A 25,851-nucleotide genomic window follows, 5' to 3' on the forward strand; every position below is an offset into this window, starting at 1 on the left:
GGACACACTTCACTGCTTTCCTGGGGCTACCCTTGTCAGGGGCTTCCAGCGTCTCCAGTCTCTGCCCTCTAGTAGTCCTTTCTGGAGCCTAGCTTCGACGTTTTCCCTCCACCCTATTCCATCCCTCTGGAGTCCGGGTCCCGGTGTAACCCTTTACCACGCAGTTAGGACTAAGGGTCTTCCCTAGAATGCCCAGACTCTGTCCTCTCCTCAGCCTTCATCCTCAAGGACTGAGGATGGGAGAGGAATGCTGGTTGACTCCCCAGGGGCCTTCTAGCGAGGGCAGCTGGAGAGGCGCTGAGGCTGCGATCTTCCCAGAATGGGCAGGCAGGAGGAAGATGCGGTGAGCAGGGCTGAGAGCAGGGGCGCGGGGAGCCCCTGTTGCTTCACCCCTTTGGCGGTGTGGCGGTGGTGGTTATTAGGAAGGCTCGGTGAAGGCGGAGTTTGGGGGGCCGGGGGCGGGGCGCTGCTGCGCTGGGAGGAAGAGGGGGGGCGCGCTGGCTCCAGCTCGGCTCAGACAAAAGGCGGCGGCGGGAGCGGGCGGGAGGCGGAGCGGCGCCGCGAGGGCCTCAAGGTGACACCCGCCCCCGGCCCCGGCCCCCCCAGCCCGGCCCCTCCAGCCCGCCCTCCCACCCACCCCCCTATCTCCAGCCCCCCGCTCCGTGCCCTTTCCAGGCCCCCTCCCCCCGGCGGGGGGTGGGGAGCAGAGAGGGCCCCGCCCCTCGCGCCCCCTCCCCAGGGCCGGCGCAGGATGCCCCCGGCCCCTGGCAGCCCCCCGGGAGGTCCTGAGCTCGACGCGCCCCGTCTACGCCATGTCCCCCCCTGGCTCGGCCGCGGGAGAGAGCGCCGGCGGCGGCGGCGGCGGTGGCGGCTCCGGGGTCCCGGAGGAGCCCATGGCAGCGGCGGACGAGGGCCCCGCCCGAGAGGAGGTGAGAGCCGGCGGCCCTCGGTGCCCCCCACCCGTCCCCGCACGGCCGCGACCCGGCCCCCATCCCCCGCGCCTCGCACGGTCCCCGCCGGTTCCGCCGCAGAGCGGCCGGCGCCCCGCACCCCGAGACGGCCGCTGCAGCCGCAGTCCGGCGCCAGTGCCCCGACCTGGCGGCCCGCTCCGTCCGCGGTGGCGAGCCAGGGGCCGCGCCGGGGGCGGGGCTCAGGGGGGTCCCGGGCAGGGGGAGGGGCCCGGGGCGGAGCCTCGCAGACCCCGGGCTGGGCGGAGAGGGGAGAACGGTGGGCAGCATCCCACCTTGAAGGCCGGGAAGGAAGGGGGACTGGAGGGGTTAGGAACCAAGAAGGGTGCCTCGGGGAAGCGATGGTGTCACCCGAGCCGGCACCGAAGGAAGGTCAGACACGTAGAGAGGCCATTCCCCCTGGGGTCACTGGGAGCGTGAGAGTGTGTGAATGTGTGTGTGTGTGTGTGTGTGTGTGTGTGTAAGGGGGCTGTTCACCTCTCTCTCTTACTGCCGGATGCTCCCCCTAGGGGGCACTAAGCTTAAGGATTTTTGAGTCAGTATTAAGCATGTACCTAGTTAGGGTCCTATTTCAGTCTTTTGAAAACTGGAGATAAAACAAGGGAAGTACTATAAGGCCTCCGCCTCAGCCTCACATGCACACTTGTGCACATCGTGCACACTGCACAGAGGCAGGAGGAGAGTGGGCATAGACTTGTGGGCAGCCCCTTTCAGTGGGCTCACACTGGGGCAGGCACATAACCAGGTGGGCACACAGGTGCACACCTGCACCCAGCTTCCAAGGACACAGCTCCCTCCCTTGCAGGCACATGCTGGGTGCTGTTTCCTGCTCCTCCTACCTAGCCACAGAAATCCAGGGCCTGCTGCTTGTTAACTGTACACTTCGTTTCCACAGCTTTCTGTCTCTCTAGTTGGCCCGAAGGCCAGGCATGAAGAATTAAAGGGGCCAGTCAGCACTGCAGCAGAAGGGTGTGTGTGTGTGTGTGTGTGTGTGTGTGTGTGTGTGTACATATGCATGGGTGTGCAACAATGTAGGAGGGGTGGGAACAGGCTGTTTGAGCAGTCAGACTCAGCCCTCATTGATTATGTGCCTGTGCCTGTTGGGTGTCACTTAGGAAGCAAAGAGAACGAGACACGGGCCCTGCCCTCAGGAGCACTCCATCTGGTGGAGAACTAGACATGTAAACAACTCCGAATGTGCCAAGTGCTTTTAACAGACAGGCCCTAGGAGAGTATCAGAAATTAGTGACAAATGGCTGGGCTTCCAACGCCTTCCTCACTCCCATCCCCTCCTCTCCTCAGCCACAGGCCTCTGCCCTGTTGGACTGCCTTGTGTGAAGAGGCCCAGCCCTTCTTTCCCATCCCAGGACAGAGGGGAAGAATGTGTGTTTGTTGGGAGGCGGGTGTGAACCGTGGGAAGACTCACAGAAGAACACAGGGGAGGAGGGAGGCATGAGGTTGGCCTGGGTTAAGCCCCTTCTCCAAAGGAAGCATTAGACTGTCCATGGGGGCTGGGGAGAGGTGGGTGAGCCCAAGGAGAATGGCTTCTCTAGAACCCAGGACTGACAGTGTCCGCAAGAAGTCAGGGCCCCACCTGTTAAGAGAGGAGGTGATGTCAGAGGGTCCTCCCCTACTTCCCTGGGTCACCTGGAGGAGGTCTGGGCTGGGGACCTACCTTCGCTAATGCCTATTTGTCTGTCCCTTCTCCCCATCCACACCTCTGTTTCACTGCTGTCTTGTGTCTGTCTTTCTGGATTCCATCCTCTCCATCTCTCTGTTGTGTCTCCTGGCCTCCACTTCCGCCTCTTGGGGTATCTCTCTTTGCACTTTCCTGTACTGGCATTCTGGCCCTTTTTTCTGTCCTCACGGTTCCGTCTGGGTCACGTCTGTGTTTATCTGTGGTCACTGGCTCCCATCTCCTCATCTTCCTATTACATTCCTGTGTCTCTCAATCTGTGTTCATCATCTCTGTGCTGGGTCCTGCCATTCCGTCTCACCTCTTCCTCACCTTGGCACCCCTCCCTGCCCATCTAAGCAGCAACGACCCATCCAGCCCTCTTTCACCAAATCTCTCTGCCGTGAGTCCCACTGGAAGTGCCTCCTGCTCTCGCTGCTCATGTACGGCTGCCTGGGGGCAGTGGCCTGGTGCCATGTCACCACAGTGACCCGCCTCACCTTCAGCAGCGCCTACCAGGGCAATAGCCTCATGTACCATGACAGCCCCTGCTCCAATGGCTACGTCTACATCCCCCTGGCCTTCCTGCTCATGTTGTACGCGGTCTACCTGGTGGAGTGTTGGCACTGCCAGGCCCGCCACGAGCTGCAGCACCGAGTGGACGTGAGCAGTGTTCGGGAGCGTGTGGGCCGGATGCAGCAGGCCACCCCCTGCATCTGGTGGAAGGCCATCAGCTACCACTACGTGCGGCGAACTCGGCAGGTCACCCGGTACCGCAACGGAGACGCTTACACTACCACCCAGGTGAGAGGCTGGAGGTGAGTGCAGGCTGTTCAAGATGAGAGAGGCTGCTTGGATTGCCTGCGCTAGGCTTGTGAGGGAGCAGGAGACAGCAGTGAGCCCCCGTGGGCACCCAGTAATAACAGCGAACACCAGCAGAGCCGAGCTCTGGGCACTTACCGACTTTAAACTTTATTTAATCCTTACAGCAAACCTATGAAGTAGGCACATCCATTTTAAAAAGGAGCAAAGGGGTGTGTAGTGGTTAAAACGAGCAAACCAACCAGCCAACCTGTCCAAGGTCACACAGTAAGTGAGGAGATGGGCCGTACACTCAAGCTGGCTGGCTCCATGTTCAGGCTTTACGTGGATATGCTTATCTGTCAGTGACATAATTATTACTGAATACTCATTCACAGCTAGGGAGACCTCGGCTCAGACTCGCCTGAGGTTGCTTCTACTTGGCAGTGCTAGACTTAAACCCAGGTCTCTGGATCCCAGCCCAAGACTCTTAGAGGAGGTGGGTGTGCGTGGTACAGAGTTTTCAGGGCAACCACCACTTACCGAATTAAACCCCTCGGGGTTGGGAGAGGGAGGGGGAGGCGATGATGGTGGAGATGATCCCAGGTATAGTGACTTCCGGCTCAGTATGGGGATGGGTAGACAAGCCGAGGTACGCTCCCCGTACGACTCCAGCCTCCTTCTGCGCGCTGCAGGTCTACCACGAGCGTGTCAACACACACGTGGCGGAGGCCGAGTTCGACTACGCACGCTGTGGCGTCCGGGACGTGTCCAAGGCGCTAGTGGGGCTGGAGGGTGCGCCGGCCACGCGGCTGCGCTTCACCAAGTGCTTCAGCTTCGCCAGCGTGGAGGCGGAGAACGCGTACCTGTGCCAGCGCGCACGCTTCTTCGCCGAGAACGAGGGCTTGGATGACTACATGGAGGCTCGAGAGGGCATGCATCTCAAGAACGTGGACTTCCGCGAGTTCATGGTGGCCTTCCCGGACCCGGCCCGACCACCCTGGTACGCCTGCTCGTCGGCTTTCTGGGCCGCGGCGCTGCTCACGCTGTCGTGGCCGCTGCGCGTGCTGGCCGAGTACCGCACGGCGTACGCGCACTACCACGTGGAGAAGCTCTTCGGCCTGGAGGGGCCGGGCTCGGCCAGCAGCGCGGGCGGCGGCCTGAGTCCCAGCGACGAGCTGCTGCCCCCGCTCACTCATCGCCTGCCGCGGGTCAACACGGTGGACAGCACCGAGCTCGAGTGGCACATCCGTTCCAATCAGCAGCTGGTCCCCAGCTACTCGGAAGCGGTGCTCATGGACCTGGCTGGGCTGGGCGGGCGCTGCGGCGGGGCAGGGGGCGGTGGCTACGCGCCCACGTGTCGCTACGGCGGGGTGGGTGGCCCGGGCGCGGCGGGCGTGGCCCCGTACCGGCGAAGCTGCGAGCACTGTCAGCGAGCGGTCAGCAGCTCGTCCATCTTCTCGCGCAGTGCGCTGAGCATCTGCGCCAGCCCGCGGGCCGGCCAGGGGCCCGGAGCCAGTGCGGGATGCGGGGGCAGCCGCTTCTCGCTCGGTCGCCTCTACGGCTCCCGGCGCAGCTGCCTGTGGCGCAGCCGGAGCGGGAGTGTCAACGAGGCGAGCTGCCCCACGGAGCAGACGCGTCTGTCCAGCCAGGCCAGCATGCGGGACGACGAGGACGAGGACGACGAGGAGGAGGCCGGGCCACCGCCGCCCTACCACGATGCCCTCTACTTCCCAGTCCTCATCGTCCATCGCCAGGAGGGGTGTCTGGGCCACAGTCACCGGCCACTGCACCGCCATGGCTCCTGCGTGGAGACCTCACTGTGACCTCCTGCCCTTGGAGGGAGCCTGCGCCGTTCCCCCTCCTGCCCCTTGAAATATTGTGCTCCCTGTCTGTAGCAGGGGAAGGCAGGATGGTGACTGAGGCCAGGCAGGTATGCGTGAAGGCGGGAGGTGAGGGGCACGCCCAGAGAAGACCTCAGTGGTCCTGAGACTGCTTCCCTGTACACAGACAGAGGGTGGAGGAGGTCGGCAGCTCTCTGAGAATCCCACCCACGGGGCAGAGGTGGCTCTCTTCTAGTCCCCACCGAGTTCCTACGGGGACACTTCCTTTTCCACGCACACTCGAGGTTTCCCGCCCAGACTTTCATCAAGTCCTGACTGTTACTAGGCAACTATGATGTGGGACCCGTTTTTTGGCCTCCCCACCAAGGGAGCCACATGACAAGCCGCAGGAAGGGCATTTAGGGCTTCTTCTTCTTCTTCTTCTTTGTTTTTGTTTTTACCGGGCCCCTGAAGAGGGGGCGGTGGTTTGGTGAAAAGCAGGGCTGGTTTCCAGCCAGCTGAGTTCACCGGGTCTGAAAGTGGGGCGGCTGGCAGCCCGGTATTCCTCTCCGCACCTGGAAACAGTTCTGGCCTCTTGGCGCTGGCAGGGAATCCTGGGCGGTTCCTGTCTGCCACTCCCACCGCGGTTGTTTATTTCACTGGGCCCCAGAGGTCCCGTCCTGGAGGGACTTTTCATCACACCAATGACGTCACTCACCTCCGAGCTTACCGGCTCTGAAGAGCTGTTGTCAGGGTGCAGGGGGCGAGAGGGGAAGCTGGGGAGGGCATGCCCAGGCCTCCCATCAATCAAAAGCTTCCTCCCCTGGGTTCTGGGTAGGTGCTTCCGTTAGGGAGGCTAAGGTGCCATCCTGGAGGCCCTCATTAGAGCTGGCCAGGGTGAGTGACCAAGTGGACCAGAGCTTGAGACACACCTTGGTGTCTAGAGAACTCAGGAGGCAGGTAGGAGAAAGAGCAGAGTTGGTAATGGTGGGCGGAGTGAAACCAGCCCTGAGTGAGTGGATGGCAGCGGTGCAGCTTTTCCTCTTGGAGACGCTTAAGGAGTAGTATGTCCCTCACCCATGCCTGGGTGGATCTGAGTCCATCACAAGCCCTCACTGAAGAGCTACTCAATTCCAGTGGCAGGAGCGCAATTCTTGCCAGACCCTCCACATCCTCTTATCCTGTGAGCTCAAGTTCTGTCTTCAGGGGGGCTTCACGCCACAGCCCCAGGGCACCAGCCCCTGTCCTGTCCCTTCAAAGCTTTGACACCAACTTTGCTCTCCCGCTCCCTGTACTCCCCCCTCCCCCATCATTGTGCATGTCTGTGTTTGGCCCCTTGCTCTCCCAGCCGCCCTGGCTGAAGTTTTCCCAGCACACTTAGCACGCAGGGATCGGGCTCCCATCTGTCCAGTCTTGCTCCCTCGGCTTCTTGCTTTGCCCCCCCCAGAACTCCACCTTCTCGGCCTCCCCTCTTCCTCCTGGTTGTGCCAGTCTCACACCAATGGGAGTGCCCACCTATGCAACATCTCCTCTGCCTCCCTGTCCCTTCTTCCCAGGGGGATGTGGGAAGCCCAGATTGTGGGGATGCCATATGGCTCAGATGGGGCTTGTGCTTTCTAGCCATACAGAGATGGTTGGGTGGGAGAGAGGTGTCAGAGGGGGAGAGGTTTGAGCAGATGGGATCAGCATAGCTGCCCACCAGGGTTCCTGAGCACCAGTGTCCACTGGCCTGTAGGCACTGAACCCCCAAGGACCCTGAGTTTGAGTTTGTCTGGGGAGGGGCAGGTAGATTGGCTGTTGGAGCACCCTGCTTTCCCTTGAGCAGACATCTGTTGAAGCACAGGTGGTGGTGGAGCTGTGGCCTCGGGCCCCAGTTCTTGGCCAGCTGGTATCTGGATGTCTTGTCTCATTAGGGGCAGCCTGGCCACCTCACAGCTCCAAAGAGAGAAGGGCTTGGCTCATTCTCATCATGCTGGGTCCAGAGATGGAGCTTGGCCTTGGGAGAGGAGGAGGGGAAGCCCTGTTATTATTTTTGTCTGACCATTTCTGCCTAGGTCTTTTCATACAGACAGCCTCACCTCCCACACACGCACAGACTTAGAGAGAAAGCAATTCTTTGGTCTCTTTTCTTGGTAGCTTTATTGATTGCCAGGGAAAATGAAAACCAGAAAATTAATTAATCTCTAAAATTTAAACTTTACACTGAATGTTCTTGTTTCTCTAATTAGAACCTCTGCTAGCAGCTGTGGCTACACACAGACACACACACCCTCACACCTACATGTTTGCACTCTGGAACTGTCAGAGGATGTCAGGCACAGATGTCTCTAGGTTGCCCGGACAGGCACACACGTAGTCACTCCCAAGCCCCCTCTGGTGCTCTGCTCAGCGCCTGCTTGTTGCAAAGAGTCCCTGGAGTGCAGGCCCTCCTGGATTACTGCTGCAGTTCAGTCTCCCATCTTTTGGATAGGTGGGCTCTGGGCCACTCAGCTCAAGAAGGGTTGGGAGATAAGGGGCTTGGCCTGAATTGGTCAGTCAGGTCCTCTCATGGATCCACAGGCTGATGTGATTCCTATGGGTGTAGCCCCAGGGTGGGCAGTCACAGAGTGACAGGGACTCATGGAGGGTACCAGGAAGACTGTATGTCCTGAGGATAAGGGCTTGTGGGGTGGGCTGGGCCTGGCTCGGGAGAAGACAGATCACTGTCAAATTGGGTGCATCACACTGTGGCCTTTTTGTCATGGAATTCCAAGCGCAAAGATTGTACAAATCACACTGGTGGATAATAAAAGTGTGGATGACTCACCGACTCCCTTCCTCAGAGTGACACTTATTCCCTGCCCTTGGCAGGAGGTCTCTGTGTCTGAGCCCCTCTGCTCCTTGGTACTCCTTCCCAGCTTGAGAATTAGTGATGGTACAATGTGTAGATATGGAGCACACCAAGATCATGACAGGCAGGGTGGGAGGGCAGAGAGACCAGCATAGCCTTGGTGTGTGTGTGTGTGTGTGTGTGTGTGTGTGTGTGTGTGTGTGTGTGTAGATCAGAGCTCCAGGGTCTGCTTAGTAGAAAGGGAAAGGGGTGTGGTGAATCAAGAGGTAGATGGTGCTCATGAAGGGTTTGGGCAGGGACACTCTTCAGAGTCCTTTGCCTTCCTGTTCCTGGAAGCTGACCATTTATACAGGTCGAGAAATGGCCATTTTCCAGGTTCAGGAGTTGCCTTACCAGTTCTTCATCCTTAGGCCCCCTTCAGCATCTTCATGCATACAGACTCATTCTGAGGAGGTTTGTGACCTCTTCTCCCTTCTTCCTCAGAACCAGGGACAGGCACAGGAAGGGTGTGAAATGAAGGGATGCCTGCCACAGTGACCAATCAGATCACTGTTTTAGCCCTGCCCCCATCTTAGCCCACTGAATCCTCAGGGCAGTTGTTAGTGATGGGTGACATGAAGTGGCCAGGATTCAGGGCCCGCTGGCGGTTGGCCTCTCGGTTGGCATGCAGAGCCTGGCCGATGAGGTACTCGCTCTCCTGGGATACATCTGACAGGCGCAGGTCAAACTCCAGAATGGTCTTGTTGTCTGACATGCCGTCCAGGAGCTGCTTCCCACCATCCTGGGGAGGGGTGAGGCAGAGGGTCATTTTCTATTTTACGTCCCAAGATCACAGGTACACACACTTCCACACAGATGGGATACCTTTTGCGAAGCCACATGTAACCTATCTGTTCGGGATGTGGATCTGGGAGGTTGGCTAAGTGGGGAAAACACTCATGAGCAAGCATGAGGACCGGAATTAGGATCCCCAGAATCCATGGAAATGCCTAGTGGGCATGGCAGCCCACTTGTAATTTCAGGAAGAGATAGAGGATATTCAGAGCAAGCTATCAAGCAAAACCAGCCATTTCCGAGAGCTCTGGGTTTGCCTGAGAGACCCTGCCTCAGTGAACAGGGTGGAAGAGAATTGGAGGATGATTCCTGACATCAGCTTTGAGTTTCCACATGCACGCACACATGAGCACAGGCTCATACAGTGCAAAAACATGTGTGCGTGCATGGATACCACAGACACATGGAGATGAAAGGAAAAAGAAAGGACCCTGGAGTGCACACAACAGACGAGAACATGGTCTCCCTGCAGTACACCGCACAGTCCAGCGCTTCGCCGCAAGTGTGGTAGTTGGATTCTGCCCCATGCCCGCCTGCCCCAGGAGCCATGGCTCACCAGCCCAATATGGTTGCAGGAGAGGTTGAGGCTGATGAGTGTGGTGTTGACCGGGAGCACCTGGGATAGGAGTGTGGCTGTGGGCTCGGACAGCTCGTTGCCACCAAGGTGCAGGGTGGTGAGGCACTTGTTGGTCTCCAGGGCATGGGCAATCGCTTGGCCACCCTCATCCTCGATGCAGTTGAGGCGGAGGTTCAGGGAGACGAGGTTGGTGTTGTGGGCCAGGGCGTGAGCCAGCGACTGTGCCCCGGGCGCCCGCACTTGGTTATTGGCCAGGTTGAGCACCCTCAGGCGACTGTGGCTCAGCAGCTTGGCTGCCGCTCGGGCACCACGGTCTCCAATGAGGTTGTGGGACAGGTCCAGCTCCTCAAGGGCCGGGTGGTCCAGCAGGCTTCGGATCAGGATGCGTGCCTTGTCATCATCCACTTTACTTCGGGTCAGCCTGAAGATCTGCAGGCGGGTAGGAGTTTTATAGCATCTGCCAGTCTGGGATAGCCTGCACTACCTAGCTGCCCTGCTGGTGAGAAGGAAGATACAAAGTGGCTGGAGGCTCAACCCTTGGTCTTGGCCACCTGCCTGGCTTTTAAATGGGAGGATGATCTGCCCCGTGATACAGAATTGGTGGTAGGTGGCAGTGGCAAGGGTATCGCCATGTCCAGTCCAGTCCATGTTTTCTGCACTCTTTTGACCAAGCAACTGACAGGAGAAAAGCTCACCTTTGTCACTGGCTGGTATCACAGAACCTTCCAGCGCAGTGTGCCAATCCAACCGTATTTCTCTGGACAACACATTTTCTCATAATCTGTGACAATTTCAACCTTTCCAGTCTCCACATGCACCAGCATTCCAAAAGCCCCCTTTCCACTGGTGGCCTCTCTTCTGTTTTCCAGGCCACTAAACAGATGCAGACCTCCACAGCAATTCACCACAAGCCAACTGCCTCACTTCCCGTCTGAGCCCCAGCAAGAGCTGTCCCTGATCCACGAGCTGCTCTCCTATATATAACTAATGATTTTCTGGCCGACAGATCCAGCACGAAATACGTGCAATTTCTTATCCAGAGACCCAGCTCCCTCCTCTATTCCAGCTCTGCTCCCCACTTCACAGTCAAGCTCTTGACAAAACTGATCACAGCCACCTTCTTCCTCACTTCCCACTCTCTCCATCTCCACAGCTGCCCAGCTTCTGCTCCTGGTACCCACTGAAGAGCCCCACTTCAGTGGGGCTCTAGGCCAGCCCTGGGTTCCATCCTCCCCTCTGGCTCTCTCCTTCTGTTGGAAGCATGCCCCTCTCTGGGATCTGTGACACAATGCCCTCTTCCCCGCCTCCCCCTCTTTCCTCACATACCAGGCTTCTGCCTCCCTTTTGGCTCTTTCTTGTAAGACTCCATCCAAATGCAAGGTCACACATAAGACACAGTTTTCAAAGCTCAACTTAGACTTCTCCTCGCAGCATCGGGTTCTCTAGCCAGCTATCAAGATGCTCTCTGCTGTGGCCCACTTGAGCTGGAACTCATGCTTCCCCGCTCAGAACGGTCCTCCTATTCTGTCCCCTGTCTGCCAACGATTCCCAAAGCATCTGGTCTCATGAGAAGGGGCCTTGCCACCTCTGCCTCTTCCTTCCTGTCTCCATCCTCCTTACGTCATGGTGGAGGTGATCTGTCTGTGAATCTCTCCAGATTCTTTGCTTCATCCATTTTTTTCAGATATGGCTGTGGTTCTAACTACTCTCATTTTTGGGGGGACAGGGACACAGCGTAGTGTCATCTGAGAAGAGAGAATCACTTGAAGACCTAGATCAGATTGACTGGGAGAACGTCTGTGTGGGACTGTCTTGATAGTTAATTAATGTAGGAGGGCCCAGCCCACTGTGGGCAGTGCCATCCCTAGGCAGATGGTCTTGAACTGTATGAGAACGCTAGCTGAGGGGCGGGGAGCTAGCTCCAGCAGGTCATAGCTGGTACTGCTCTTGTAGAGAACCAGAGTTCAGTTTCTAGTACCCACATCAGGTGGCTGAAAGCTCCAGCTCCAGGGGATCTGATGCCCTTCTATCAGTCTCAGTGGACATCTGAACTCCTGTGAATGTACTCTCTCATACATATAATTTATAATAATAAAAATAAGCCTAAAAAAGAAAGAAATTGGAGGCTGGAGAGATGGCTCAGAGGGTAAGAGCACTGGCTGCTCTTCCAGAGGACCCGGGTTCAATTCCCAGCACCCACATGGTGCTCACAACCATCTGTAATGAGATCTGGAGCCCTCTTCTGTGTACATAATAAATAAATAAATCTTAAAAAAAAAGAAAGGAAGGAAGAAAGAAAACTAGCTGAGTGAAAGCTGGTGTATGAGCCAGCTCGCAAGCAGGATCCCTCCATCACTTCATGCTGGACTTCTTCAGCTGTGAAGTGAGTTCCTTGGTTGGAGGCAATGCTGTGTAGAATGGCAAACGGGCCTTCCTTCGAGCTCCTGCCTTGACTTCCTTCAGTGATGGACTGTGGCCTGGAAGTGCAAGCCAGATCCCTTCCCCCTCCCCCCAAGTTGTTTTTATCACAGCAATAGAAAGCACAGTGGAATAGTCTTACGTAGCCCAGGCTGGCCTTGAACCTGATATGTAGCCAAGGATAACCCTTTACCTTCTGATCCTCCTCCTTCTGCCTCCCAAGTGCTAGGATCAAGGTGTGTGCTACCACACCTGGCTTATGAGGTTCGTGATAGACAAGTATCCTGCCAGCAGAGCTACATTCTCAGCCCCAACCCTCAACTTTATCTGCACTTGCAATGGCCTCCTAGGTGACCAACCATGTCTACTGTGGCTCTATCCAGGCCAGTCTCTTTCATAAGCCCAGTGGCCTTTTCCCTACGTACAGTCCAATACCCCCGGCTGGCACTTTACTTCGGATGAGGTCAACAGCCCCCTCACCCAGCTCCACAAAGATTCTTGTGCTAAAGCTTGGTCCCCTATGTGATGATGAGAGATGGTGGGACCCTTAAGAGGTGGGGCCTGCTGGAATGCAGCTGGGTCACTGGGGACACTGCTCTTGGAAGAGACTGGTGAGGCTTTCTTGGGACCCAAGTTCTTGCAAGAGTGGTTTGCTTGTTTTCTTCTACACACTGGAGGGGGAATACTAGTCCTGGCCCCGTGTGGCCTGGAGTCCCTCCATCCGCCAGAATTAAGCCAACTCTGCTTCCCTCTCTCTCCCCCCTTCATCCTCCCTTCATGTTTTCTGTTTTACTAAAAAAAGGTTTTTGTTTTTGTTTTTTTTTCAAGACAGGGTTTCTCTGTGTAGCTTTGGAGCCTGTCCTGGACTAGCTCTGTAGACCAGGCTGGCCTCGAACTCACAGAGATCCGCCTGCCTCTGCCTCCCGAGTGCTGGGATTACAGGCGTGCACCACCACCGCCCGGCTTTAAAAAAGATTTTTAAGTATGCTATGCATGTGTGTTTGTGTGTGGGTGTGTGGGAAGCTAGAAGAGAGTCAGATCCCTTGGAGCTGGAGTCATGGGCAGGTGTGAGCTGACGTAGGTGCTGGGACCTGAACTAGTGTCTTCTGCTAGAGCAGTGTGTTCTTAACCACTAAGCCACCACTTGAGTTTTTTTGGGACAGGGTTTCCTGTAGTCCAGGATGACCTCCACTCACCATGCAGCCAGGGAGAGCCCTGACCTTTCAACTCTCCTGTCGCTAATTCCAGAGTGCTGGTATTACAGACAGGTAACTCCACACTCGGTTTCATGCAGTGCCAGTGATCCCACCCAGGGCTTCATGCATGTGAGGCAAACACTCTATCAACTGAGTGCCCCCCATCCCATTTTTTTATATTTGTATTTTGGTGACAGGAGTTGAGTCCCCAGACTCATGCCTGCTGAGCATAGGCTCTGACTTCCAGCCCCAGACTGGGCATGTTACATGTGCTCAGCATCTTGTCGCTGTGATAGAATACCTAACCAAAGCAAGTTAAGGGAGGATGTGGTCATTTGGCTCTCAGTTTTGAAGGCTGGCTCATCATGGCGGGGATGTGGCATCAAGATACTAGCTAGACTCTGTGAAAATAGGAAGAAGTGCTGTGACCTCAGCTCACCAGCTCCACAGCCCTCAACAGACAGTATCAGGCCCTGTCCCAGGTGCTGAAGACGCAGAAAAAAGCAGAATTGCACCATTTGTGCCCTGTGGAGTGAGCAGTCTGGTGGGATGAAAGGCACTAATGAGCAGCGATATAAATGTAAAATTGCAGCTAGGCTGCGGCTGCCAGATTTCACAAATAGAAACATGGGACGTCCAGTTCAATTTGAATTTTAGATAAAAACCACAATGTTTGGATGTATAGCCCAACTATCACATGGGACATACCTGTTTGTCTGAATTTTTCAGTGTCATCAGTGTGTTGGTTAGTACTGTCAACTTGACAGGATTTAGACTAACCTAGAGATGAGCCTCTGGGCATGTCTTTGGGGGATTGTCTAGTTAAAAAGCTAGCTAAATTTCCTAATTAAACTTTTTATTTTCATTTCCTCCTTGAGACAGGGTTTCTCTGTGTAGCCCTGGCTGTCCTGGAACTCACTCTGCAGACGAGGCTGGCCTCGAACTCAGAGCTCTGCCTGCCTCTGCCTTTCTAGTGGCGCAATCAAAAGCGTGTGCCACCAGGGCCCAGTTTATCTCGTTGAACTTTAACTGCAGATAGAGTCCTGGCCTGAATAAAAAGGAGAAAGCTGAGTACCACTACTCCATACTCTCTGCCCAACCAGCTCCTCAAGCCCCTGCCACCACGGCCTCCCTGCCATGATGAACATGCCCTCGAAACTGTAGCCAAATAACCGCTTCCCTCTTTAAGCTGCATCCACCATGCATGTTAATCACAGCAGCAAGACCAGTGAGTGATACAACTAGCTATCCTGTGGCAGAGGCTAGACCTAGGGCCTCACACGTACCCGTAACACTCCTTGCCTCTGAGCTGCACCCTCAACCCGGGCAGTTTTCATTTGGATTGGTGTGGTGTACGCCTGTAAGCCCAGCACTCGGGTGTGTTTGTGTGTGCTAGTGTGCACGCCTATGTGTGTGTACAGTGGAGGCAGAGGGTAAGAAATTCAAGGTCATTTTCAGCTACCACTGAGTTCCAGGCCAACCTGAGTCCTATGAGACCCTGTCTCCAAAAAAAAAAAAAAAAAAAAGCTTCCAAAAACCCAAACATCTAAACAATCACCTTCTCTACTGATGAATGGAAAGGAAATGGGAGGAGATGATGGAAGCAGAGGAAGAGGTGGGGAGAAGCAGTCCTAGAGGCACTGAGAAGGGAGGAAGGTGAGTGTGTGGGGAGTGTTACCTTGAGGGTGTGGCAAGCTTTGATGGTGGTCGCCAGAGACTGGCAGTCTCGAAAGGTGAAGAGGAAGAGGTTCCACTCGAAGTTCATGCCACAGTCCTTGACACCGTACACCAGGTCCAGCTCCTCCAGGTGCTTGAGGCCAGCCACCAGATCCTCCAGCTGGTAGTGGTCCTTCTCAGGCTGGTTCCCTTCTCCCTCACTGCCCGAGTCGGACTGGTCGTCGGCGTGGGGCGGGGTTGGCAGCCGCACGGGCGGGAGGAACTGATCCACTTGGATTCGGCGCACATAGTTCTTGCAGAGGGGTAGCAGGTCCAGGATCACACTGGGGTCCGTGGTACCTGGGATGAAGAGCTTCAGCAGGCTCTCCAGGTGTCTCTCAAAGAACATTCGCTTCCAGCTGCCACCGTGCTTGGCCACGTGGCACACAGGCCAGCGCTTGACGCAGCAGCGGTGCCAGAAGCTCTCGTCTTGGATCAAGTTGGCGGTCACCGTCAGCGGCAGGTCAGGGGGCAGGTGGCTCAGGACCTTCTGCTGGTGCTCCGGGAGCAGCTGCTTCAGGATAGGGTTGTCTTCGGGAACGGAGGAAGCAAAACAGGGCTCAGCCACGAGGCTGGGGATACCACAACATGGCGCCCTGGGACGTGCTGCCTAGGGACACGGAGGGAAGGGAAGGCCCTTTGCGGTATTGGGAGCTTTGCTCTGAGAGGAGAAAGTCTCTTAAACAGACACTCTTCAGGGCTCTCTCGCCCGCTGGTCATTGCACCAGGCAGTGTCTGGTCCCAAGCTGACCCACCTGGGGAAGAATGGACAGACACACAGAGCCAGCCCCCAGTGTATTATCTAGTCTGCTGGAGAGACAGCCGACCTCTGAGACTCCCAGTCAGACTTCAACAATTCATTTCAGAATAACTCCATGTACTTTAACACCTACTATGTGCCAGATGCTGCTGGGAAAAAAATGAAGGAAACGTGGGGCCAGAAAGATGGGCCAGTGAGTAAATAATGCTTACTGAGCAGAACTGGTGGCCTGAATTGCATCCCAGAACTCATGCAGAGGTAGAAGAGAGCTGACTACATGAGGTTCTCTTCTGATCACCACATGTGTTCTGTGTTGTGTACCCCGATCCCCGCCTCTCTCTCTGTCTCTCTCTCTCTGTCTCTGTCTCTCTCTATCTCTCTGTTTCTGTCTCTCTCCCCGTCTCTGTCTCTCTTTCACACACACACACACACACACACACACACACACACACCAATACATTTAAAAAATAGCCAGGCAGTGGTGGCGCACACCTTTAATCCCAGAACTCAGGAGGCAGAGGCAGGTGAATCTCTGTGAGTTCAGAGCCAGCCTGGTCTACAAAGCAAGTTCTAGGACAACCAGAGCTATTACACAGAGAAACCCTGTCTTGAGAAACCTAAAACCCTAAAAAAAAAAAAAAAAAAAAGGAAACAGCCAGGGTCTTGGACTCTTGGAGTTCATACTTAGCTTGCTGGAGCACATGGCCAAAAAACAGCAGAGGAACTGGCTATGTTAGGTGGCCAGTCCTCAGGAAGCCCTTGTCTCAGAGAGTAGGAAAGACCCACAACTTTTCTCTGGAAAGGACTAGAGTTCAGAGGACACCAGGAACCCATTTGCATTCTGGAAGACTCTGTCAGATGGAAGACAAGAACCAGAGACTTTCCTGGAGGAGGAAAAGGAGAATGTGGCCAAGACCAAACTTACTGGAAAGAGCAGATGTGAGGAGAAAAGGGCAAAAGCATGGAGGGCACAGTGCGTGTGCGTGCGTGCGTGCGTGCGTGCGTGCGTGCGTGTGTGTGCGTGTGTGTCTGGGGTGGGGACAGCAGGAGACACCAGTGGTGCTGGATGGGATTTAAGAATGCTTCCAGGCCTAGGCATGGTGGTCCCCCCTCCTCCAGCCCAGGGCAGATGAACTCACTCTGGAAGTTCTTGACGATATGTTGAATGCAGAGTTCTGTAAGGAGTGGTACAATGGCCAGCGTCCACTCTGCGTCCTCAGAGATGATCCGGCGCATGCGCCGGACATTTGGGATCTTGGGCTTCAGGTGGACTGGGGCAGGGCTTGGGCCAGTCTTGGGTGGAAGCCCTGAGCTGGCACCACTTACGGCGGACGCCTGGCGCTGGATGTTGAACCCTGATTGTCTTCGAGACCCAGGGCCGGGTGATGTTCCTGGGATGTCCTGCATGTTGGCTGTGGGCGAGGCGAGGGCAGGAAGCCCTTTAGCAGCTTGCAACAGGAAACTTCTTAAACTGGAAGATCCTCAACACAGGCAGGAGGCGGGATAGGGGTCGCAGCTTGAGCAAAAGGGGGACAGTGTTACTGGGGGGATGTAAGTGGCACAGAGTGGTGTTTGAGGGTCTGTTTCTAGAGGGGCGTAGACCCAAATGAGAATCTCAGAGACCACTGGGTGGCTTTGGGAAAGTGACCAGATGTTTCTGAATTTCAGACAATATCCCTCTGTGAAGTGAGACCATGTAGACCAGGCTGGCCTCGAACTCACAGAGATCCACCTGCCTCTGCCTCCCGAGTGCTGGGATTAAAGGTGTGTGCCACCACTGCCCGGCCTTATTTTTATTTTTTAAAGACTTTGTGTGTGTCTGTGTGTGTATGCACATGTATGCACAGAGGCCAGAAGAGGGCATTGTTTTCCCCTGGCACCGAAGTTACAGGCAGTTGTGAGCAGCCTGACGAGGGTGCAGGGAACTGAATTCAATTCCTCTTCGGGAGCAGAACAGTAAGTGCTCTTAACCACGGAGCCACCTCTCAGTCCCCATAAGAATGGATTGACTCAGTTTCTGCGGTCATATTCTGGGTTGCTCCTGTACTGCCCCTCTGAGGGTGAGTGGGAGGATAGGGGACATGGAAGGAGAGAGCTGTAGTGAACAACTATTTAACTCAAAGCTCCCTGCTCCCGATGGTCCTGGTGGCGTGACCGAGGACACTGGCGAACAGAAGCTGACGCAAGCCTCATAGACCGCTTTGTCTTTATATTTATTTATTTTGAGACAAGGTCTCAGGCTGCTCAGGCTGGCCTCCAAGCTGCTATGTAGTAGGGATGGCCTTGAACAGCTGATTCTTCAGTCTGTACCTCCCCAATGCTATGGTTATGTCATGGAACGCCTAGTGCTGTGAAGAAAAGCCAGGGCTCCATGCTCACGTCAGGTAAGCACTCAACCAGTTCAACCCTATCTCCAGTCCCTGTTTTTTTGTTTTTTTGTTTGTTGTTGTTTGTTTTTCGGGACAGGGTTTCTCTGTAGCTTTGCGCCTTTCCTGGAACTCACAGAGATCCTCCTGGCTCTGCCTCCCAAGTGCTGGGATTACAGGCATGTGCCACCACTGGCTGGCTCCAGTCCCTGTTTTTAATCTTTCTAGCATCTACATTTAAAGAGACAGCAGAGGGGCTGGAGAGATGGCTCAGCAGTTCAGAGCACTGGCTGCTCTTCCAGGAGACCTGAGTTTGAGTCCCAGCACCTACAGGGTGGGTCAGAACCTTCCATAACTCCAGAACTAAGGCTTTTGACCCTTTTCCTGGCCTTCAAGGGTTCTTCATGAAGGTGGTGCAGGGACAACATGCAGGTAACATACATATGAAACAGGGGTTTTGCCAGGCGGTGGTGGCGCACGCCTGTAATCCCAGCACTTGGGAGGCAGAGGCAGGTGGATCTCTGTGAGTTCGAGGCCAGCCTGGACTACAGAGCTAGTCCAGGACAGGCTCCAAAGCTACAGAGAAACCCTGTTTCGAAAAACAAACAAACAAACAAACAAACAAAAAAACTGTTCTGTTTTTTTTGAGACAGGCTTTCTCTATGTAGCCCTGGCTGTCCTAGAACTCACTTTGTAGCCCAGGCTGACCTTGAACTCACAGAGATCCACCTGCCTCTGCCTCCCGAGTGCTGGGATTAAAGGCTTGAGTCACCTCCACCAGCCAAAAAATTTTAAATATGGAGAAAAAGGCTTAAGTAAAGCTGGGGTGGGGGGAGCTCAGTAGCGAGCTTACCTAGCACCCCTAGCTAAAAACAAAACAAAACAAAACCTCAAACAAACAAAAAGCCTACAGGAAAAGCAAAACAAACAAAACAAAACCCCAAAACAGCTGAAATTAATTTTATAATTAACCCAATGTGCCCCAGATATTACCATTTAAGTGAGTAATTTGTATACAGTTTTTTGTTTGTTTGTTTGTTTTTCTCCGAGACAAGATTTCCCTGTGTAGCTTTGCGCCTTCCCTGGAACTTACTTGGTAGCCCAGGCTGGCCTCGAACTCACAGAGATCCGCCTGGCTCTGCCTCCCGAATGCTGAGATTAAAGGCGTGTGCCACCACCACCCGGCATATACAGTTTTTTAAAGTTAAAATAAAAAAATGATAAAACCTAAGTAAGTGAAATTTACAGTTAATGTAGTGTGCTCAAAACATCATTTAAATGTGTAATCTGTATACAGTTTTTTTTTATATTTTAATTTATTATTTAAGTGCACATATGTGTCTACACACAAGTGCATTTGGATGTCCATGAAGCCAGAGAGGGTGTCAGATCCCCTGGAACTGGAGGTTAAGTGAGTGTGAGCCACCAGAGGTGGATGCAGTGAGCGGGACATGTGTCCTCTGGAAGACCAAGCAATAAGCACTCTTAACTGCTGAGCTGTCTCTTCAAACCTCTGTGGGAAGGTTTTCAATGGGAAGAACAGGTGCATTTGTGTTCTCGTCATATCTCAGCCTGTGGCCTCCACTTGGGGTGGGGCAGTTGGGAGGGACAGAAGGGGACCAGAAGACACAAGCCTGACCAGAGTGCCAATGCCTCTCCTCACACCCTTCACTCCTACCTGGCTCCCGCTTCAGTCTCCCCTCATACCAGACGGTGGCAGGCAGGCGTGGGAGGCGAGAAGGCAGCTAAATATGGGGCTGAAGATAGAGGAACAGAGGAGAATGAATGATGTCTGGATCTGGGGGACCTTCTGAATGTGGCCACCCGTCTACCCTCCTGCTGCAGGGACCCTGCCAGTGAGTTGGAGGCAGAACAGGGGTGTCTGGGCCCCCTGCCCTTCCTTGCTGGGGAAATTCCCTTTGTGCTGAGGCCACTGAGAGGGAGCACCCTGCTCTAGCAAAGGCATCCTTGGCAGAGGGAGGGACCAGATGGTACTCCCTAGCCTGCCAGGCAGCTCAAGGAGGAAAAGCCTGGGGAGAGCAGCAATGTAGGAAGATATTTATGTATTGTGTCACCCTGTACTCAAATCGAATGTAAATTCACATTGTGTGTCCATCTTTAACTAAAGACTTTAATCCCAGCACTTGGAAGGCAGAGGCAGGTGGATCTCTGTAAGTTCGAGGCCAGCATGGTCTACATGGTGAGTTCCAGGACTTCCAGAGCAACATAGTGATGGTCTCAAAAAAAAAAAAAAAAAAAAGGACAGAGCTAAAGGTGAGTAAGGTAAGTAGTACTATTTACATAGAGGCATCAGCTGGTTTTCATTTCTGACTCGCTGTGTGACCTTAGCCAACTTGCATAACCTCCCTGGACTTCAATGTCTTCCCTCCACTTATCTGTAAAATGGGATAGCAACGTTTTCCTATGTAGACCTTTGTCTAGTGTGCTGAGCTGTGTCATCAAGTGGATGACAGGTTTCTGAGACTTGTCCCTGACTCTAGAGAAGAGGTGAAGGGCAAGGGGTTAGTGGTGACTTGAGGACCAGAAATTCAAGGTCATCCTTGGTTACATAATGAGTTTGAGGCAGCCTGGGCTACATGTCTCAAATAAACCAACAATAAAAAAAAATCTATTTTGAAAAACTAATAATGAGGGATGGAGAAATGGCTCAGCAGCTGAGAACATATGCTGCTCTTGCAGAGGGGGCTTGAATTTAGCTCCCAGCACCCACAGAGGCAGCTTACAGCCAACTCCAGCTCCAGGGGGATACAACACATCCAGCTTCAGAGGGTACCTGCACTCAAGGGTACATACCCACATAAAGATGCACAATTAAAAATAAAACAAAGGGCTGGAGAGATGGCTCAGCGGTTAAGAACATTGGCTGTGCCAGGCAATGGTGGTGCACACCTGTAATCCCAGCACTCGGGGGGGGGGGGGGGGGCAGAAGCAGGCAGATCTCTGTGAGTTTGAGGCCAGCCTGGTCTCCAGAGTGAGATCCAGGAAAGGCGCAAAGCTACTCAGAGAAACCCTGTCTCAAAAAAAAAAAAAAAAAAAGAACATTGGCTGCTCTTCCAGAGGACCGGGGTCCAATTCCCAGCATCCAGATGGCAGCTTACACCTGTCAGTAACTCCAGTTCCAGGGGATCTGACACCCTTACACAAACATATATGCAGGCAAAACACCAATGTAAGCAAAATAAAAATAAATTAATAAAATTAAACTTAAAAATCTACTGGTAACATATCAAAGTACACTTAATAAGACAGTGAGTAAAACAAATTTCTTGGCCCTGTCACTCCTGGCTCTTCCTCAGCCTCTCTTGCCAATTTTATTTTTTAATTTTTAATTTTATGTGTATGAGTGTTTGCCTAAATGTTTGTGCACCACGTGCATGCCTGGTTTCTGAGAAGGCCAGAAGAGGACATTGGCTCTCCTGGAAATGGGTTCCAAACCCAAGTCCTCTGGAGGAGCAGCCAGTGCTCTTAACCTCTGAGCCATCTCTCCAGCCCCTCTGGCCACTGTTTTTCAGATGTCTGCATGGCAGGCCTCAGGCACTCTGTCCACGCTCACGCTCTGCCCACCTTGCTCCTGTTACTGGACACAGCTCCCCAATCTCCTTCCCGTTTCACACCCAGGTCCTGAGGCTTCCATCTAAGTCCCTCAGACTCAGCCTACACAGAACGTAGAGCTGAAAGCAAGGGCGGGGGGGCAGCCTTTCCTACAGGCCACACAGGCACCGCCTGTCCCCTCTCTGCTCTGTTTTCTCACGGCTACGCCTCAGTGTAGGGACTCTGTGTCTGTCACACAGAGCTTCAGCTGCTTGGCACCTGGCCCTGGCATCCAGTCTGGTCCTCTCACGGTCAGCCCTGCACAGCCACGGTGGCAGGCCTTTTCAGTGGCTCATCACTACCGGAGGGCAAAAGCCGGCTCCCTCAGCCCCTCAGAGAACAAGGGCCTTCTGCCATGACCAGTGGCTTTCTGAAGTCTGCTCTCACCCAGGACACCGAAAGCTAGTTGGGGGCCTTTGTTCAGGCCACTCCTTAAACTTGGGATGCCTTTCTTACCATCTCCTCCTAGGAAAGAGACAGACTTCCACCCGGGGTAGTTCAATCACTACTTCTTCACCCCCCAAACCACCCCTCTGCTGGAGCCCCAGCTCTCCAGGACCTGTGCCCCTCACCCTGAGCCCAAATCCAGAGCAGACAGAGCTCTGCATCTTGTATCTGCATCCCCAAGGCCAGTGCCAGGTCTGCCTTAGGGTCTGCCCTATTTGCTTCTAAGAATAGATTCTGAAGAGTATCCTATTGGCTAGAGCAATTGATGGGCATGGCTTCCTAACATCAGCCAATCAGAGGCTTCCTTAGGATTTGTCCAAGTAGAGGCTGACTGAAGGAAGGATGCTGTGTGTCCTTGAGGGAGCAGGAGCCCCACTGCTGGGAGTCACTGCCCCTGACTTAGACAGAGCTTATCTGCCGCAGCAGAGAGTGAAGCCAGGTGGGGACTGTCGGCCATGAAAACCAGGCCAGAAGCCCCAGAACTGCTGGCACTCAGGTCTCAACCTGCAGCCTCCTTGCATGGCCCTCTCTTTCTCCATTGGGACCAAAGGGTCCTGAGCATTGCTAGGCTCACTTTTGGTGAATGAAACGGAGAACCCCTAAGTCAGAAGTTCAAGGTCATCTTCTACATAGGAAGGTTGAAGTCCATCTGGCCTTACACAAAACCTTGTTGAAAGAAAAAGGAAGAAAGGAGACCACCCCACTGTGAGAAGACACCAGAGGAAAGGGGGAGACAGGCATAGTGCTTACATCATTCACTGGTTGGCCTTAGTCTGGCTGGCTGTCGCCAGGCTTCTCTGAGGTGGTATTGAGTGACATCTTCTTCCCTGGGACTCTGCAGGAATGGATAGAAACCCATTAGCTGGGGATCCATGGAGCAACCAGACACTCCCAAAGGCTCACAGAAGGGAGACAGTTCCAGAAGAGGCAGAGAAGCCAGCCTCCCCTAGAGCAGTGGCTCTCAACCTTCCTAATGCGGCGATCCTCTAAACAGTTCCTCAGGTTGTGGTGACCCCCACCTATACAAGTATTTTTGTTGTTACTTCGTAACTAATTTTGCTACTGTTATGAATTGTAATGTAAATATCTGATATGCAGATGGGCGTAGGTGACCCCTGTGAAAGGATCATTCGGCCCTTTCAGGTTGAGAACTGCTGTTCTAGGGTCTGTCTCCCTGGGAGCCTGTGGGGTGGAGGAGAGCATTGAGGTTAGTACTACGAGCCTGTTCAAGATCCCATTCCCTGTTCTATGGCAGGAATCTCTTTGGCATTCCAGAGAAGTTGGGGCCACCAGAGAAGTGTGTGTCTTGTGTGTTTGCTACGTGATGTCTCTGCCCTTGGAGTGGGGGAGGAGTGGGGGATGTGCATAGTTGACTTCCATCTTGGGACCTATCTCATGGGCCTGTGAACTTTACATGGCTGTCTTCAGCACCAAGTGCAGCCAACCAGGATAACTACTGGCAGGGAAAGGCCATTCTTTCTCCAAGTCCATCTCTATGTCCTCAGGGCCAGGACAGGGGTGTGAAATCATGGAAGGTGACATCCATACAAGGTCAGAACTCTAAGGGCTGGGGACTTCCAGGCCTCAGTACAGGCAATAAAAATGGCGTCCCACTTTGGCTGGGGTGGTCCTCATTTTGGATGGCTTGTATGTGGTGGGCAGGTGATCTGGGCTCACACACAGCCTTGGCTTTGTACAGTTATGATTTATTGCACTACAGGCGTGCAATAATAGGTGCCCACAGGAGGCCCTACAGTGGCCGGCTGCATGCTCGGGCCTTGGACTGCCATATCCTCACTCTGCCGCTCACACCACCAAAACCTTGGGCAAGGACTACCCTCCCCAAGTTTCAGCGGCCTCGTCTGTCAGATGGGGTCAGTAATTAATATTTCCTTCATCACCCGCCACTCATGTAGACGGTTAATGGCTGAAATTCGTGGCATTTCACACAAGCTTGGCCTAGAGCCAGCACTCAAGACATGGACATTAGAAGAAGCTAGCAGCTCACTGTGTGAAACTCAGCAAGCTCTCAGAGTCCCGGGTGAGGCTTGTCATTATGACACCACTGTCCCCTTTACATGGGGGGAAACCGAGGCTTAGAAAACAGAAGGGACTTCCTGCCACCGAGACGGCTCTTCCGGTCCGTGTCTGTCCAATGGGCCCTTCTCTGAGGGGCAGCTCACTTTTCTTTTCTTTCTTTTTTCTTTTTCTTTTTGAGATAGAGTTTTACTGTGTAGTTCTGGCTGTCGCAGAACTTGCTCTGTAGACCAGGCTGGCCTCAAACTCACAGAGATCCACCTGCCTCTGCCTCCCGAGTGCTGGGATTAAAGGTGTGTGCCACCTCGGCAGTGGCCTAGCTCACTTTTCTAGTGATCCTTCTGTGACTTTCTCCCACTCATGAGCGTCACCATGGTGGAGTCCAGCCTTTACCCCCAAAGCCCAGCACTCTTATTCCAATTCACTGCTGGCACCAGAAGCTTCCATAAGGCTGGATCATTGCTAACATCCTCTGGCTTGAGGACTCCACAGGGGCCCAAGAGAAGAGTGTGGTTTTGCTTTTCCACACTACTCATGCTGGGGTGGGCCATTCATGCTGCTCACAGACCTGAGCAAGCCTTGATCTCCAGTATATTCCCTCCATTGTTATCCTTCTCAAATCCCGGTAAAATTTGGCCATGTCAGGGAAGTTCCTGCCACCTGCCCAAATGGGATAGTGAAGGATCCTGTCATGCCCCATGTTCTTCCCGAAGTGTAGCTATGGTGGTCTGTTGGGGACTTTGGGGTCCCCACTCACCTCTCTGCCTCTGCTTCCTATGCCTTCTCAGTCAGCTTCCCACCCCTGCTTACCCCAGGGTCTCCCCAAAGAGAGCCCTCCTCAGGCCCCAGGTTCCTGTTTTCATGGCCCTGGACTATCGTTTACATCTTCTTTTTTGTTTTGTTTTGTTTTGTTTTGTTTTGTTTTGTTTTTCAAGACAGGGTCTCTCTGTAGCTTTGGAGGCTGTCCTGGAATTCACTTTGTAGACCAGGCTGTCCTCGAACTCACAGAGATCCACCTGCCTCTGCCTCCCAAGTGCTGAGATTACAGGCGTGTGCCACCACCACCCGACTGTTTACATCTTCTTTAACCTCTCTTTTCTTCTTGCCCAAATTCCTGTTGTGAATTCCCAGTGTCTGGGACTAAAGGAAGTGTGTGTGTGTGTGTGTGTGTGTGTGTGTGTGTGTGTGTGTGTGTAAGTTTTTCTGAGAGCCTGGTCTTGGTTTCTGGCCTAGAGAGATCGCTTGTCCATAATCCCTAGGCTGTCCCCCTCCGGCTCAGGCTCCCCAGGACTCCAGCCACCTTCCCCTCAGCAGGAAAAGCAGCTTCAAAGGTCAGCAAGCCCCTCCTCCTCCCCTTGGTAACCCTGAGAGACCAGGTCCATGGGGGGCTTGAGGGAGGTGCGGAAGCCACCGGGCCTGCAGCACTGACCTCAGCTGAGAACTGGAGGCCCTCCTCTTCCTAGGTCCCCCACTTTCTCTACTTGAACACTAGGCCTCTGGACCAATTTACAGAGAGTCGCTTGTGTGGGATGCAGAGCCGTGGTCCCACCTTTTCAAGACTGGAATGATCTGTGGGCCTCAAGTAACCGCAGAACAGGTTCTCCCATTCATTACAGAAAACAGGAAGCTTAAGATGATGGCTGTATGGCCACAGCCCCGCGTGGGTGGCAGGAGCTGGTGGGGCTTTGGAGCTAGACCAGTATGAGTGGGGTCTGAATGGGAAGAGCAGAGTTGGGCATCCCCTCGCCCAGAGATCGCCTCACCTGCTCCGGGGACCCAGGAGATTGCTCA

At 54.2% G+C, this 25,851-nt stretch overlaps 2 protein-coding genes across 2 annotated transcripts; one reads left to right on the forward strand and one right to left on the reverse strand.

The window, feature by feature from the left end:
• The first annotated feature begins 640 nt into the window (after positions 1–640).
• On the forward strand, positions 641–8,077 carry Tmem151b (transmembrane protein 151B). Its single transcript, XM_036167777.1, has 3 exons — positions 641–929; positions 3,007–3,447; positions 4,140–8,077. Exons 1-3 carry the CDS (start codon positions 813–815, stop codon positions 5,268–5,270), a joined length of 1,689 nt encoding a protein of 562 aa, XP_036023670.1. The 5' UTR covers positions 641–812; the 3' UTR covers positions 5,271–8,077.
• Positions 8,078–8,269: 192 nt separating this feature from the next.
• On the reverse strand, positions 8,270–22,829 carry Tcte1 (t-complex-associated-testis-expressed 1). The gene is made up of 5 exons (XM_036167780.1): positions 22,774–22,829; positions 16,738–17,114; positions 14,801–15,369; positions 9,488–9,937; positions 8,270–8,878 (listed from the first exon to the last, which is right to left on the reverse strand). Exons 2-5 carry the CDS (start codon positions 17,003–17,005, stop codon positions 8,669–8,671), a joined length of 1,497 nt encoding a protein of 498 aa, XP_036023673.1. The 5' UTR covers positions 17,006–17,114; positions 22,774–22,829; the 3' UTR covers positions 8,270–8,668.
• Positions 22,830–25,851: the final 3,022 nt, after the last annotated feature.

Source organism: Onychomys torridus, chromosome 18 (assembly GCF_903995425.1).
Source record: "Onychomys torridus chromosome 18, mOncTor1.1, whole genome shotgun sequence".
NCBI classification, from domain to species: domain Eukaryota; kingdom Metazoa; phylum Chordata; class Mammalia; order Rodentia; family Cricetidae; genus Onychomys; species Onychomys torridus.